We start from the raw sequence: 16,143 nt of genomic DNA, 5'->3' as shown, positions 1-16,143 counted from the left end.
GCAGACATGCTCTGGGCATGCTGGAGGACTCACAAAGTCCCATGGGGCTAAATTAAGGCATAGTAGTACTTACAGGTTATTTTTTCTTTTCTTTTCTTTCTTTCTTTCTTTTTTTTTAACCAGTCCTAGGGTTTGAACTAAGGGACTGGGCACTGTTCTGAGCTTCTTTTGAGCAAGGCTAGCACTCTACCACTTGAGCCATAGCTCCACTTCTGGCCTTTTCTGTTTATGTGGTACTGAGGAATAGAACCCAGGGTTTAACGCATGCTAGGCAAGCACTCTACCCCTAAGCCATCTTGAAGACTGTCTTTTGCTTTGGGTGAAAAGGAAAATCGGGCTGGGAAGGTGGCTCAGTGGTAGAGCACTTGCCTTGCATGTTTGAGGCCCTGGGTTCAATTCCTCAGCACCACATAAGAAAAAAGCCAGAAGTGGCGCTGTGGCTCAAGTGGTAGAGCGCTAAGCCTTGAGCTGAAGAGCTGAGGGACAGCACCCAAGCCCAGAGTTCAGGCCCCACGATCGGTCCCAAAAAAAAAAAAAAAGAAAAGGAAAATCATTTTCACCATTGGAGAGGTTTTATAACAGAGAAGTAACATGATATATGCTTACTGCTAACAAAATCCAAGTCTGAAGATACCATACATATACCATAACCTCTTATCTAGGATCTGCTGTCCACACAACTCTAAGTTCTTAGACCCTTAGTAAGAGTCTCAGACCTCAAAGGCTCTATAAAGAAATCAATTAACACTGTTGACTAAATACAAGATAAAGAAGTTACCTGCAGTATGTAGTCAATTGTGGAAAACTGGGGCATCAGTTCAGCAGGCTGATTCACCTCAGATATGCCTGCATAAGCTGGAGGAAACTGAATTGAAGAACATAGTATTTCATTAGGGCTGAAAGATACTGATATTATACATTATACTTTCCATTTATAAAAACAGTAATGACAAGCTGGGTGGGGGAGCACACACTTGCACTCTAAATACTAGGGAGGTTAAGATTGGAAGATCACAAGTATAAGGCCAGCCTGGACTACATGATGAGAACTTGTCTCAAAATTAAGCCAGGTGCCAGTGGATCATGCCTGTAATCCTAACTACCCAGGAGGCTGGGATCTGAAGATCACAGTTCAAAGACAGCCCAGGCAGAAAAGACCCATAAGACTCTATCTCCAAAAAACTACCAAAAAATAAAAAATAAAAAAGCTCTAAGTAGAGCTGTGGCTCAAGTGGTAGAGTGCTAGCCTTGAGCAAAAGAAGCTCATACAGCCTCTAACAAAGAATTCTAGCTCCATTTGATGCACTTGCTGCATTTGCTGGTGCTTTTTTTTTTTTTTTTTTTTTTGCTGGTCATGGGGCCTGAACTCTGGGTCTGGGCGCTGTCCCTCAGCTCTTCAGCTCAAGGCTAGCGCTCTACCATTGGAGCCACAGTACCACTTCTAGCTTTTTCTGTTTATGTAGTGCTGAGGAATCAAACCCAGGGCCTCATGCATGCAAGGCAAGCACTCTACCGCTGAGCCATCTTCCCAGCCCAGCTGGTGCTATTTTTATACGGGTTTGCAACAGGTTTGCAGCAAAGTAAGAAATTAAACCTCTTCATTAAAAAAGAGGAGGAGGAGGAGGAGGGGGGGGAGGAGGAGGAGGGGGAGGAGGGGGAGGAGGGGGAGGAGGAGGGGGAGGAAGGAGGCGGCAGCAGCAGGACAGTGCCTAAGCCTTGAGTTCAACCCCCAGAACCAGCAAGAAAAAAAAACTTAGCAACCATGTATTAATTCAGAAAACATAAAATATGTAATTAAGCCACAAAAAAAATGAATATTTAAGACTTCAAATTCTGTCTTACATATCGTTTTACAACTTAAAAAAAGTTATTTAGGCAGAATCCAGTGGCTCACACCTATAATCTTAACTACCTAGGACTTACACCTAGAGGATCAAGGTTGAAAGCCACCACAGGTAGAAAAGCTGTGAGATTCCATATTCAATTAACCAGCCAAATGCTAGACTGGAGGTGTGGCTCAGTGGTAGAATGCCACGCACAAGCAAGAAAGCAAAACAAGAACATGAGGTACTGAGTTCAAGCCCCACAAACAAATACTTTTAAGTTATGCTAAAAATGCTAAGCCAGATGTAGTACCACATACCTATAATTCCAGCTCTTTGGAAGGCAGAGAGAGTAAGTTTCAATTTTAAGGACAGCCTCATCATAAGGTGTGAGGCATCATTGTCCTCACACCTGTAACTAATCCTAGTTACTCGAGAGGCTGAGATTTGAGGATTGTTGTTTGAAGCCAGTCCTGGCAGGAAAGTACCTGAGGTAGATTTTTTTGTTTGTTTAATGCCAGGTCTGGGGCTTGATCTCAGGGCCAGAGCATTATCCCTGAGCTCTTTGTGCTTAAGGCTAATGCTCTGCCACTTGAGTCATAGCTTTACTTCTATCTTTTTGGTGGTGAATTGATGATCAGAATCTCATGGACTTTCCTACCAGGGCTAGCTTTGAACCATGGTCCTCAGATCTCAGCCTCATGAATAGCTAGGATTACAGGTATGAACCACCACCACTGAGCAGTATGTAAGACCCCTATCTTCAATTAACCACCAAAAAGCCAAAAGTGGAACTATGGCGCAAGTGGCAGAGCACCAAGCCTTGAGTGAAAAAGCTAAGGGACAGTGTCCAAAGCCTGAGTTCAGACCCAGTACTGGCACGCACACACATACGTGCGAGTGCGTGCACACACACACACACACACACACACACACTTCTAATATGCTCAAAAACACACAGAAATCATATAATTCCTATATAAATGATATAAGTGCGTGTACACACACATACATATACACACGCACACAAACTCCTAATATGTTCAAAAACACACAAACAGAAATCATATAACTCCTATATGAATGATATAAACCAATTTTAAAAAGCTTTGTTCTGCAAATTAAAGGCCTAGATTTATATTTCTTATAGTTTTTTTTTTTCTTTTTTTTTTTTTTTTGTTGGTCATGGGGCTTGAACTCTAGGCTTGAGCGCTGTCCCTCAGCTCTTCAGCTCAAGGCTAGTACTCTACCACTTGAGCTACAGTGCCACTTCTGTTTTCTGGTGGTTTATTGGAGATAAGAGTTTCACACTTTCCTGCCCGGGCTGGCTTCGAACCATGATCCTCATGAGGATCTCAGCCTCCTGAGTAACTAGGATTACAGGCGTGAGCCACCGGTACCCAGCGTCAGTAAAAAGTTTTTGTAGAAGACTAGAGCCTTTATTTAGAATTACTTTGGCCATTATTAATAAAGTAATAGAAAAGTTGATGAAAATATAAGAATATGGAAAGAAAAGATCTCAAAATTCTCTTACTTAGAAACAGCTACTGTTAACATCTTAGACTATGTCCTTTCAGAATTTTTCAACTTAAGCACAGTTGAGATTACATATATACAATTTAAAGACTTTTTTTTGGTGGGGGTGGTCAGTTTTGGGGTTTGAATTCATGGCTTCTTCTTGCTTGCTAGGCAGGTGCTTTATCACTTGAGTCATGCCTTTAGCCCTATAAGTCCTGGCTCAACTAGCATGCAACCCTGACTCATAATTTTATAATGAATTATATTAGTAGATTTCAAGGCTGAACAAGGCACAAAAATGTTTTTTTAAGATTTATATATACTTCTGAGTCTTCATTTAGGCAAATGTTTGTTATGGCTTAACCCAGAGCCTCACACATGTTAAGCATGCATTCTATCATTGAGCTGTACCCTAGCAACTCAAGGAGATATTCCTGAAGAGAAACCGTTTATAGTTTCTAAACCTATATTACTTCTCTTTTCATTACTGGGCTAGATGTGAAGATGAAATAAATCATAATTATGATCAAATACATGAATAAATGCATGTTATCAACAGCTTACGAGCTATCAGAACAATTGTGCTATGTTCTCTACAACAGCTTTCTTTAGATAAAGCTTCTGTACCATAAAATTTACCCATTTTTGGGCTGGGAAGGTGGCTCAGTGGTAGAACGCTTGCCTTGCATGCCTGAGGCCCTGGGTTCCATTCCTCAGCATCACATAAGCAAAAAAAAAAAAAAAGCCAGAAGTGGCGCTGTGGCTCAAGTGGTAGAGCGCTAGCCTTGAGCTGAAGAGCTGAGGGACAGCGCCCAGGCCCAGAGTTCAGGCCCCACGACCGGACCCCAAAAAAAAAAAAAAAAAAAAATTTACCCATTTTTAACATACAGTTCAGTGACTTTTGGTAAATGTATTATACAAGAACAACGAAATCCAGTCTTAAAACACTTTTGTCACACAATGAATTTTAAAGAAAAGTTTTGGACAAAGGTATCTATTGGAGAGAAAGTATATACGACTTAATAGGCAAAAGGTCCTGAGTTTGTGCTGGGAAGGTGGCTCAGAGGTAGAATGCTTGCCTTTCATGCATCAGGCTCTGGGTTCAATTCCTCAGCACCACATAAGCAAAAAAGGCTGGAAGTGGCACTGTGGCTCAAATGGTAGAGCGCTAGCCTAGGGCTGAAGAGCTGAGGGACAGCGCCCAGGCCCAGAGTTCAGGCCCACAACCAACCAAAAAAAAAAAAAAAGCTCCTGAGTTCAAAGTTAACTCTTTCTTTAAAAAAGAGGGAGTAGGCTGGGAAGGTAGCTCAGTGGTAGAGTGCTTGCCTCGCATGCACGAGGCCCTGGATTCGATTCCTCAGCACCACATAAGGAGAAAAAGCCGGAAGTGGCGCTGTGGCTCAAGTGGTAGAGTGCTAGCCTTGAGCTAAAGAGCTCAGGGACAGCACCCAGGCCCAGAGTTCAAGCCCCATGACTGGCAAAAAAAAAAAAAAAGAGGGAGAAAAAAAAAGAAAGGAAAAGGAACAAGGAAGAGAGGAGAAAGTAAGAGGAGGGAGGGGTGAGGGAGAGATGCAAAAAGAGATCTCTTTTTTCATTTGTGAGCTTTTACTTTGATAGTTTTAATTTTTTTATATCAAAAGCAGCTCATATGTGGATTCCAAAGTTAGAGAGAAAAATGAAAATTCAGTAATTTCACAACCTAATTAGAATATTCAGTTCTAATATCTTGTTCAATTTACCATTCAATTTACTGAAGTCAAGTGAAATGATTTATTTTCTTACAGTAAGAGATTCACTTCCTACAGAAAACTTATAAAGAATTCTGTGTCCCTTCCACAGTAAATGAGAAAGACTCCATAATAAAATCATTCAACAGAAAATTCACAAATGTTCAATATTCAACACTGTACTTAACAGAAGCTATTTTCTTGTGTTTACCAAAAACTGGTGATTGCCAGTCTAGCTATTAGTTCAAAATCACACAATTTTTTCAGAGTAAGACAGCTACAATATTTAGAAATAATTCACATACCTGATTTCTTTGGAAACAGAAATTACAAGCCCAAAGTTTTGCTCGAAAATCAACCTGACTGTAAAAAAGATAAACATCTCAACGAGGTGCCATTTTTAAGGCAGAAAACATTCAACTGTAAATTTCAAGTTCAATACTTTACATAGACATATCTTTATATAAGTGTGAACATGAATATATAAAGTTTTGTAAAACTGCACTGAAGGTAGAATTCTGTTCATTAAGTACACCATGTTTCCCTCAAACAGCTGCAATGAAGAATTAATAAATCAGTTTTTGTTTTTTCCAGTTTCCTAGATTTTAAAAAATGTGATTCTCACAAATTAAATATTATTTCCTTTTGAATAATTTCTTATTGGTTCAGTTATGTAAAAATACTAAATTTCAATAATAAAAGGACATTTCACATATGTGAAAACCTCTTAAGACTTTTCCCTTACTTGGCCCAGTTTAAAAAAAAAAAATTGACATTTGAAGGTATGTGTTTGGGTAGATATACTTCTGAGACTTGATTCAATATAATGCTTCTGTCACCTTTTTCTGCTTTCTACATTTTAGAAAATAAATAAGCAACCGAAGTACTGCTGTAATTACAGCTATTAGGAAGCTGAGATCCATAGGATCACAGTTCAAAGCCAGCCTTAGCAGAATTATTTGTGAGACTTTATTTCCAAAACAACCAGCAAAAAGTGGGCATGACAAGTGGTTGAGTGCTAATTGGTGAGCAAGTGTGAAGCCCTGAATTCAAACCCTGGTTTAAGGAAAAATTCGCAACTAGTGGCTACCATTTTAAAACTAGAGCAGCAGCATTTTAAATAGTTACAAAAAATAAAAGCAAAGAAGGTGAAAAAATGTTTTCTCATACAAATTTTTTTTCTGTCGGTTATGGGGCCTGAACTCTGGGCCTGGGCACTGTCCCTCAGTTCTTCAGCTCAAGGCTGGCGTTCTACCACTAGAGCCATAGCACTACTTCCGGCTTTTTCTGCTTATGTAGTCCTGAGGAATCGAACCTAGAGCCTCGTGCATGCAAGGCCAGCGCTCCACCACTGAGCTACCTTCCCAGCCCCTCATATAAAAATTTTATGACACTTTGTACTTGTTTAAAACTTCTCCCAGGCCAGGCCCTAGTGGCTCATGCCTGTAATACTGGCTACTCATGAGGCTGAGAGCTAAGGATCACAGTCTAAAGCCAGCCCAGGCAGGAAAGCCCATGAGCCTCTTATTTCCAATTAACCACCAAAGAGCCAGAAGTAGAGCTATGGCTCAGGTGGTATAGTGCTAGCCTTGAGCACATGGACAATGCCCTAAGTTCAAACTCCAGAACTGGGACCAAAAAAAAAAGGGATTTCCAAATCCTCCTTTCTACCCTCTCCATAAGATTCCAAGATTTCAATTTTATCTTTGTATCAGGCCAAGGAGATTTCTCTTTTTTTTTTCTTTCTCATTACTGGGGTTTGTATTCAAAGCCTTGCTCTTGCCAAGTTGGACTCTACCATTGAGCCTACTTCTAGCTCTTTTTTGGCAGTGATTATTTCTGAGATAGACACTCAAATCCTATCCAGGGAAGCATCTAGTCTTCTCTCTAGTACATGAAGCTTCCCACTGTAAAGAGGATAACAGGTACAGGCCCCTTCTCAATTGAGAAGAGATCTCTCAAACTTTTCTGCCTGGGTTGGCTTCAAACTTCAATCCTCCCAACTTCAATCTCCCAAGTGGCTAGAATGGCAGGTTTAAGCCACCCATACCCACCTAGGCCATGGAGATTTCTTTCTTCCTTTTTTTTTTTTTTTCCCATGGAGATTTCTATGAGCATTCATTACCAAAGAATCTCAGCATCTAAATTTAACAACGTTCTGAGTTAAATTACTTTCACAAGAATCACATAAAGATGTGATTAATTTTGTTTTTGTCTTTGGACCAGTTTTTTTTTTTTTTTTGCATGGGGCCTGAACTCTGGGCCTGGGCGCTGTCCCTCAGCTCTTCAGCTCAAGGCTAGCGCTCTACCACTTGAGCCACACAGCGCCACTTCCGGCTTTTTTCTTATGTGGTGCTGAGGAATCGAACCCAGGGCCTCGAGCATGCAAGGCAAGTGCTCTACCACTGAGCCACCTTCCCAGCCCCTGGACCAGTTTTTAAAAGAATTCATACCAAAGAGGATTGAGAACAGCCTTGCAAGTTGGCCTGCTGCAAAGCACAGGTTCATACTGTACTGGAGGCAGGTCTGCACGCTCTTTTAATGGAGTGAGGAGACAAGCCAGGGGGACAACCATTCTTGTGGCCTCAAGACGGCTGGAAGGCCACACATTCCAGCTGAAGCGCACGCCATCGCGTTCTTCATTCTGCTGAATGAACTCCAGATAAGTTGCCATGGTCTAAAAGAGAACTAAAGATAAAGTTTTAGCTATACAAGAAATTCTCAAAAAAAGATTCAGTGTTTAATACTTAGTCAGGAAATGCCCTGACTAACAGTTAACCATCTTCCTTATGACCCCCCCAAAGTTGATTAACTCAGTTACCTTTGATTACTACTCCTTTCTCAAACCACTCTAACACATTAAAAAAAAAAGGTGGGGGCAGGGTGGAAGAAGAGAAGTTTAATCATCTGATCCTTCTAAGCTGAATGTGGTTGAATACTACTTTATTTAGCAGTGTGAGGAATGGAATCCAGGCTAGTAGTCTACTACCCAGTTATACCCCTTCAAACTTTACTATGCTACTTCAAACATTCTCAGAGATGACTGACTTATCAGCTCAGACAAGCAAACTTCAGCCTTTTAACTCAAGGGTACATTTTGAATTGTTTCAGCATTTACCTATCTTTCTCTCTGATTGCCTTTCTACCTTGCTCAATAAAGGCAAATATTGTATTTCTTTTTTTTTTGCAGGGGGGGGGGAAGGGAGGCGGGGTTCGGTCATGAGGCTTAAATTCTGGGCCTAGGCGCTGTCCCTCAGCTCTTCAGCTCAGGCTAGATCTCTACCACTTGAGCCACATGCTACTTCTGGCTTTTTCTGTGATTAATTGGAGATAAGAGTCTCACAGACTTGCTTGCCTGGGCTGGCTTTGAACCAGGATCCTCAGATCTCAGTCTTCTAAGTAGCTAGGATTACAGCCACCAGCACCTGGCTTGTATTAAATTTTATATTCCAAATAATCTTGGGTTTTGTACTCTTTCTTCTCCGGTTTTGCTAACCTTGGAAAGAAAAAACAAGTTGCTGATCTGAGTCCAGCTTATAATGGAAATCCATTCCAAGCCCACACATTTAGAAGATATAACAAAGTTACAAAGCAAAGTTTACTATTATGCTGGGTCTCACCAGAACCTCTCTACTCACCAGCTATACTCAAGCCTTGAAAGACTCTGGTCAATAAAACAGTCCTTCAGCCTAAGCTTTCAAACCCCAACCCAATTGCGTAGAGTATTTTATATATTCTGTTCATATCCTAAAATCCAACCCCAGCATCCCTAGTCTCTTTTGACATGGACAGCACATGTTATACTCAAAACTGCAGGAAAATTGTGTACATAGTGTTTAAAAGAAAAAAGTACTATAGCCAGGCACTGGTGGCTCACTCCTATAATTGTAGCCATTCAGGAGGCTAAGATGTGAGGATTGTGGTTTGAAGCCAGCTGAGCAGAAAAGTACATAAGACTCTTATCTCCAATAAACCACTCAGAAAAGGCTGGAAGTGGCACTGTGTTTCAAGTGGTAATGGATAGCCTTGAACACAAAGAGACTCGGGGACAGCAAAAAAAAAAGGGGGGCTAGGAAGGTGGCTCAGTGGTAGAGCGCTTGCCTTGCATGCCTGAGGCCCTGCGTTCCATTCCTCAGAACCACATGAGCAAAAAGAAAAAAGCCGGAAGTGGTGCTGTGGCTCAAGTGGTGGAGCGCTAGCCTTGAGCTGAAGAGCTGAGGGGCAGCGCCCAGGCCCAGAGTTCAGGCCCCACGACCAGACCAAAAAAAAATTTAAATTAAAAAAAAAGGCAAAAAAAGCATATAAATACAAATGTCTCCATTTAAAGGATGTCATTAAGAAAATTACAATTCAGAGTGAAGACTTCTTAAGTCAGCATGGAACAGGCAGAGAAAATATTTTATGGTAAAAAATATGCAAATGAAAATGTCTACTATAAGCATGATTGAGTGGATTTGTTGAGCATGGCAAACACAGATCACAATATAAATGGTTATTAATTTCGTGTGTGTGTGTGTGTGTGTGTGTGTCATCTAGATTTAGACTCAGGGCCTTGCACTACAGTCATTTGGCCAGCCCGTTGTTTGGTGCTATTTTTGAGGTAAAGTCTCACTTTATGCCTCCTTAAACAGCCCGGCCTGAAATCCTCCCACTTGTGCTTCCCTAAACTCAGTTGTTAGGCTTCCCTCACAGCTGGGAAGACAGGTACAAGCTGCCACATGCAGCCACTGGTTAAAATGGAAACTCAGAATTATTAATTAATTTGCTTAAATTGCCCTAAATTAGGATGGCTCCAATCTCAGGATGCCTGCTTCCCAAATAACCAGGTTATAGGTTTGAGACACCATGCCCACATAGTTCTCAGGTTTTGTTTTTTAGGGTTTTTTATGTGTCAGTACTTGAACTCTGAGCCTTCTACTGTTACTTTGTTTTTCCCTCGTGACTGGAGCACTACCACTTGAGTCACAGAACAGTTCTGGCTTTTTTGCTGGTGAACTAGAAATAAGAATCTCAACCATTTGTCCAAGCTGGCTTTCAATTACAATCCTCAGATCTCAGCCTCCTAGGATTATAAGTCTCCTAAGTAGCTAGGATTACAAGTGTGAGCCATTGGTGCCCAGCTGATTCTCAACAGTATCAAATACTCATGGGAACAGGAAATATGTGTTAGCCAGTTAATTAAAGGAACTGGTGGCGTTATTGTGCATTATTGTAAAATGTGGGAAGAAAGGGATGAAAGAAGGGATGGCTGGAGAATAGCTTCAAAGATAGCTCTAGCAAATCTGGACTCAGTTTGCAATATTGTACAGATATGTTCCTGTACAATAAATGCAATAAAATGTCTCTAGAAAACTTTAAAAAGATAGCTCTGGTGAGAGACATTCATATTTCCCTGGGGATCTAGGTGTAGACTTAAAAGATATAAATTTTTTCTAATAACAGATGAGTTTAAAAACATTGGAATGTCTTTTTCAAAATTCCAAAACTGGCCAGATGCCAGTGGTTCATGCCTATGATCCTAGCTACTGAAAAGGCTGAGATCTGAGGATTGTGGTTCAAAGCCTGCCCAAGCAGGAAAGCCTGTGAGACTTCTATCTCCAATAAACTACTCAGAAAAAGCCAGAAGGGACGCTGTGGATCAGTGGTAGAGAGCTAGCCTTGAACAAAAAAGGCTCAGGGGTGCCGGGCACCGGTGGCTCACACCTGTAATCCTACCTACTCAGGAGGCTGAGATCTGAGGATCAACGTTCAAAGCCAGCCCGGGCAGGAAAGACCGTGAGACTCCTATCTCCAATAAAACCACTAGAAAACCAGAAGTGGTGCTGTAGCTCAAGTGGTAGAGCACTCACCTTGAGCTGAAGAGCTAAGGACAGTGCCCAAGCCCACGACCGACAGAAAAAAAAAGGCTCAAGGACAGTGTTCAGACCCTGAGTTCAAGCCCCAGGACCAGCAAAGAAAAGAAAAAAAATCCCCAAACTGGGAGATAACTATTTAAAAAAAAATCTAAAGGTTTAAAGGTAAGCGGATAGTTCAAAAATTGTTTTTGAAAAAGCAGATAGGAAGTGGCACTGTGGCTCAAGTAGTAGAGCGCTAGCCTTGAGCTGAAGAGCTGAGAGACAGACAGCACCCAGGCCCAGAGTTCAAGCCTTACAACCAAAAAAAAAAAAAGATTTCCATGGTATTTTGGGGCTGGGAAAGTGGCTCAGTGGTAGAGTGCTTGCCTTGCATGCATGAGGCCCTGGGTTTGATTCCTCAACACCACATAAGCAGAAAAAGCCAGAAGTGGTGCTGTGGCTCAAGTGGTACAGCGCTAGCCTCGAGCTAAAGAGTTGAGGGACAGCACCCAGGCCCAGAGTTCAGGCTCCACAATCGGCAAAAAGAAAGAAAGAAAGAAAGCAGATAGATGCCGACGGCAGCCTATATCCTTATTTGGGTCCTGACTGTGCTCAAAACCTGAAGATGTGTAATTGACAAGGAGTAATTGAGTAATTGACAGTTATTTGAAAGCTTTTAAGACAGACCTACAAAATACCACAGCACTATACTCCAGCACTTAACAGATGGCAAGAATTAAAAGAATACGATGAAACATTTGCTGATCTTATGAACGCTCATGAAAATTAAGCCATCCGGGCAGAATGGCTCAAAGTCTAATAAAAGACAAAGTCCCAGAAAGATAAAGAGAAGATAGTATATGCAAAAATGTTTGCTTAAGGGATGTGAAGTGTAAACAAAGGAGGAGGCTGCAATGCTTGATAAGAAATGTATGCATTATCCTGCCCATGTATCCTCTGTATGTTCACAAAAAAAAATAAATTAAATTTAAAAAAAATGTTTGCTTATGCCCATGTAATTGTAACCCCTCTGTACAGTATGTTCACAAAAAAAATAATAAAATTAAATTTAAAAAAATGTTTGCTTAATAAAGATTCAATTTTGCTTAAATATCACACAGTGATTAAATAAAAAATTCTCAAGGACATCCTGAACTACACAGTGACTCCTACATCTTGAGACTGTCTTAAAAAAATGAGAAAACAATTTACAATATTAAAGTGGCCTCTAATGTCACTTCATACAAAGCTGAATACAATTGTCTCCAATTCAGATTACAGAAGTTTCCAAGGAAGGCAAATGAATTATGCTATACAGAACCCACACAACAAAAATTCCAAATGTTTGCTCCAACAAAAACCTCTAAGACATCTATTTGCTGTTTCTAGCAAAAGTGGAAAGCTGAAGTACTTCTGCACAGAAGGCACTTCTATTTACTGAAGGACAAAAGTGTGAATAAAAAGCAAGTTCTAATATAGCAAGTACTTTAGCAAAACATCATTAAATGATTATTTCCATCTTAAAATACTTTTTTTTTTGCCAGTCATGGGGCTTGAACTCTGGGCCTGGGCACTGTCCTTCAGCTCTTCAGATAAAGACTAGCACTCTACCACTTGAGCCACAGCACCACTTCCAGCTTTTTCTGCTTATGTAGTGCTGAGGAATCGAACCCAGGGCCTCATGCATGCAAAGCAAGCTCTCCTTCCCAGCCCCTCAAAATACTTCTTATAAAGTACTAGGTTCCCCCATGAGTGTCTACATATTAAAACCTGATGTTCCTTTCCTTTCCCTTGGGCTAAGCCACCAATTCTTAGAGGATTTCGAAGGGTCTAAGACTCGTACAAAGTTTTATGTAAAACTGTGCACAGAAAAACAAATGTACATTTTTCCAGGGCGGCTTAAGCCAAATTCTCAAAGCATAAGAGTATCGTAAGAAGTAAATTGAATGAATGAATGAATAAATGATCTGGAAAGATACTGTGGGAACGTCCAAGAACAACAACAATAAAATCAATCACGCTCATCTCGCCAAAGGCATAACTTTTCATAACATAGTGAACACCTTTAGACAACATTAACTAACGCCTAACCCTTGACGGCAGTCTGAAAACACGGGTTCTAGTTCCACCTCTGTCAGTCACAAAGCAAAACTTCAATTATAGAGGTTGGGTCCTGCCAGCTGGAGCGCCAGAATCCGGTCCTCAGCCACCAAGGGGCGTGTAAATCCAGTCACTTTCAGCAAGGATCTGGGTCGTCAATTCACTGTAGTTTTCCTGCTTACTACGAAAAGGCTTCATCTGAGAAGAGCCCCACCTGGCCGGCCTTAATGACCCAGTTCTTATCCCTCTTTTTCTTCCTCCCCATTCACTCGACCCCTAGGCACTCACCTGGCTGACCCAACTCACCTGGCCACAGCCGTCCGCACTCACTCACGACGAGGGCCAGAGTCCGGTTCCCACAGCCTAGTCCAGCTCAGCTCTCAACCGATTGGTCAAGAGATCGTGACGTCACGCCACGGCGCCAGGACCTAGCCATTCAGAGAGCGCTTCACTAGAGAGGGGAGCGGAAGTGAGAACTCGGTGAAGCCGCGTCGCCATCTTGGAATAGGGCAAGACAATAGCGCCCTAGCCCTCCAACAGAACTGCTCAGAGTACTTGCTTCCCCGAAGGATTCTTCATCCCTAAAGATTTCTCTTTGCAAAAGGCTGGCTTCTATCGGACCATTCCTTGGGCGCCAGTTAGCAGTCTTGAGAAGCTGCCCCTCCTTCCATAGGACATCCGCTACACTAAGTGGGACGTTGCTCTCACCGCCTCGGTTATAGGAAGCGAGAACGATGACGTGTAATCCCGGAAGCAGGAGGGACGCGAGAGGGAGTAAGCTGACGCTACTGGCGGAAGGTGTCAGCTTAGGGGAAGGGGCGGACAGCGGCTGAGTCGGGACGTAGGCGCACTGGCTTTCTAGGGAGCCCGGCTCACCTAGGTTAAATTTCATCACGTTATGAAATTCCTTCTTGTTTGCCGTCAGGGCTTCTGCACTGGAACTCAGATAATTTCTGCGACCACATCCTTGTCATCCTTCAACAAGGAAGCAGCAATTGGGAAGTGTTACCTTCATTTTAGGAGAGTAACGAAGCAGGGAACACGACCTTCTGCAGCCACCACACTGTTGTACGCTTTCCTACGAGTGGCGAAAGTCATCACGTTTCAAGTCGTTGCAGAAAGCTTCCCTTGACGCCTCCTTACAAAAACAAGCAAACGAAATCAGTGTTTGGTGGAGGGAAAGGATAGTGGGAGAACAACAAAGGAGCCCGTAACAATGTGCGGCAAGCAATGTACTCCTGGGGCTGGGAAGGTGGCTCAGCGGTGGAGTGCTTGCCTCACATGCATGAGGCCCTAGGTTCGATTCCGCAGCACCATACAAACAGAAAAGGCCAGAAGTGGCGCTGTGGCTCAAGTGGTAGAGCGCTAGCCTTGAGCTGAAGAGCTGAGGGACAGCGCCCAGGCCTAGAGTTGAAGACCTACGACCGACAAAAAGAAAGAAATGATCTCATGACCTTACTTACCTAACTGTAACCCTTCTGTAGAGCATCTTTACAGTAAAATAAAACTAAAAAAAAAAAAAACAATGACAGAAATAGGAAAGCAATCCCAGAAGAGAAGAAAGCATTTGTATAGTAAGTTTGAAGATTTAAGATATGCATTTCCTTCTGAAGAGATCATGACCTGAAAAGAAAAATACAGGCAGAGAAAGATTTCTTTTTTGGAAGTCCTTAGTGGAGGATGGCTGAACTCCATAGGAAGACTAAAACTGAATCAGTAATGTTGTGTGTGTGAGTGTGTGTTTGTGTGTGTGTGTTTGTGTGTGTGTGTTTTGTTTGTGGCTTTTTGTTTTAGTGGAGGCGTTAGGGTGCTGGGAAACAAACTTGAATTTTGCACAATCTAGGCAAGTCCTTCTACCACTGATTTACACCTACAACAAATTCTTTTTCTTTCTTTTTTTTTTTTTTTTGGGTCCAGTCGTGGGGCCTGAACTCTGGGCCTGGGCGCTGTCCCTCAGCTCTTCAGCTCAAGGCTAGCACTCTACCACTTGAGCCACAGCGCCACTTCCGGCTTTTTGCTTATGTGGTGCTGAGGAATCGAACCCAGGGCCTCATGCATGCAAGGCAAGCGCTCTACCACTGAGCCACCTTCCCGGCCCCACCTACAACAAATTCTTAAAGAACGCTTTCTGGCCGGGCCGCCAGTGGCTCATGCCTGTAATGCTAGCTACGCAGGAGGCTGAGATCTGAGGATCGCAGTTCAAAGCCAGCCCGGGCAGGAAACTCCGTGAGACTCATTTTTCAATAAAACCCACTAGAAAACCAGAAGTGACACTGGCACAAGCAGTAGAGTGCTTGCCTTGAGCTGAAGAGCGCAGGCACAGCGCCCAAGCCCAGAGTTCAAGCCCCATGACCGACAAAAAAAAAAAAAAAAAACGCTTTCCATATTAGCAAATAATGTACCAAATATAAATGTGCATTTGTGCTTCCTCTCCCCCCCCCCCCCCCCCACCAGTCCTGAGACTTGGACTCAGGGCCTAAGCACTATCTTTGAGCTTCTTTTGCTCAAGGCTAGCATTCTACCACTTGAGCCACAGCGCCACTTCTGGCTTTTTCTGTTTATGTGGTAATGAGGAATTGAACCCATGGCATCATGCATGCCAGGCAAGCACTCTACCATTAAGCCACATTCCCAGCCCTTGAACATTTTTTAATTCATAAAAAAGTTGACATTCAGTTTTAAACCCCAAAAAACAATGTTTTGCACAACAATCTCAGAATATATTTGCCCAAGTGTTAAAAACAAGGTGGATCTACATGAAATCATATAATCTCTATAAGCATTCTTGGCATAAAACAACCCATGAAAAGGGAAAAGTAGAAGCCATTGTCTTCTCTATTTTCCTTTGAAAAGCTAACCAAAGCTTAAGGAAGATTCATTTTTTCAGCCAGTTTCTGTTAATGGAATGCTATTGTTTCCTGAACAAATTAAGCCCCTGAGCAAGCAAACATGGAAACTGAAATGTCTGTGCGTGTTTTATTTATTTATTTAGTACTAGTACTGGGGCTTGCTGGTCCTGTGCCTTGAACTCTGGTTCTGGGCACTGTCCCTAAGCTCCTTTTGCTCAAGGCTAGTACTCTACCACTTGAGCTACAGTACCACTTTTTGGCTTTTTCTGTGATTAATTGGAGGTAAGAGTCT

General features: G+C 42.2%; 1 protein-coding gene across 3 annotated transcripts in view; it reads right to left on the bottom strand.

Annotated features, from left to right (window-relative positions):
• Window positions 1-13,678, bottom strand: part of Sec23b (SEC23 homolog B, COPII coat complex component) — a 41,279-nt gene extending 27,601 nt beyond the window's left edge. The window contains exons 1-4 of one of the 3 annotated variants that reach the window (XM_042666442.1): window positions 13,309-13,678; window positions 7,522-7,756; window positions 5,374-5,431; window positions 779-865 (exon numbers count right to left, since the gene is read on the bottom strand). In XM_042666442.1, the coding sequence (XP_042522376.1) occupies window positions 779-865; window positions 5,374-5,431; window positions 7,522-7,742 (366 nt within the window). In that variant the 5' untranslated portion in view covers window positions 7,743-7,756; window positions 13,309-13,678. Of the gene's footprint in view, window positions 1-778; window positions 866-5,373; window positions 5,432-7,521; window positions 7,757-12,992; window positions 13,134-13,290 lie in introns of those variants that run through there. The other 2 variants (XM_042666443.1, XM_042666441.1) reach the window with 2 other exon arrangements.
• Between the last annotated feature and the right edge of the window lie 2,465 nt (window positions 13,679-16,143).

The sequence above is a fragment of the Dipodomys spectabilis genome, unplaced genomic scaffold (genome assembly GCF_019054845.1).
Source record: "Dipodomys spectabilis isolate Male_0828 unplaced genomic scaffold, ASM1905484v1 ptg000365l, whole genome shotgun sequence".
Classification (NCBI taxonomy): Eukaryota; Metazoa; Chordata; class Mammalia; order Rodentia; family Heteromyidae; genus Dipodomys; species Dipodomys spectabilis.
The sequence above is the reverse complement of the archived record's forward strand: the minus strand, read 5'-3'. Positions and strand labels throughout refer to the sequence as shown.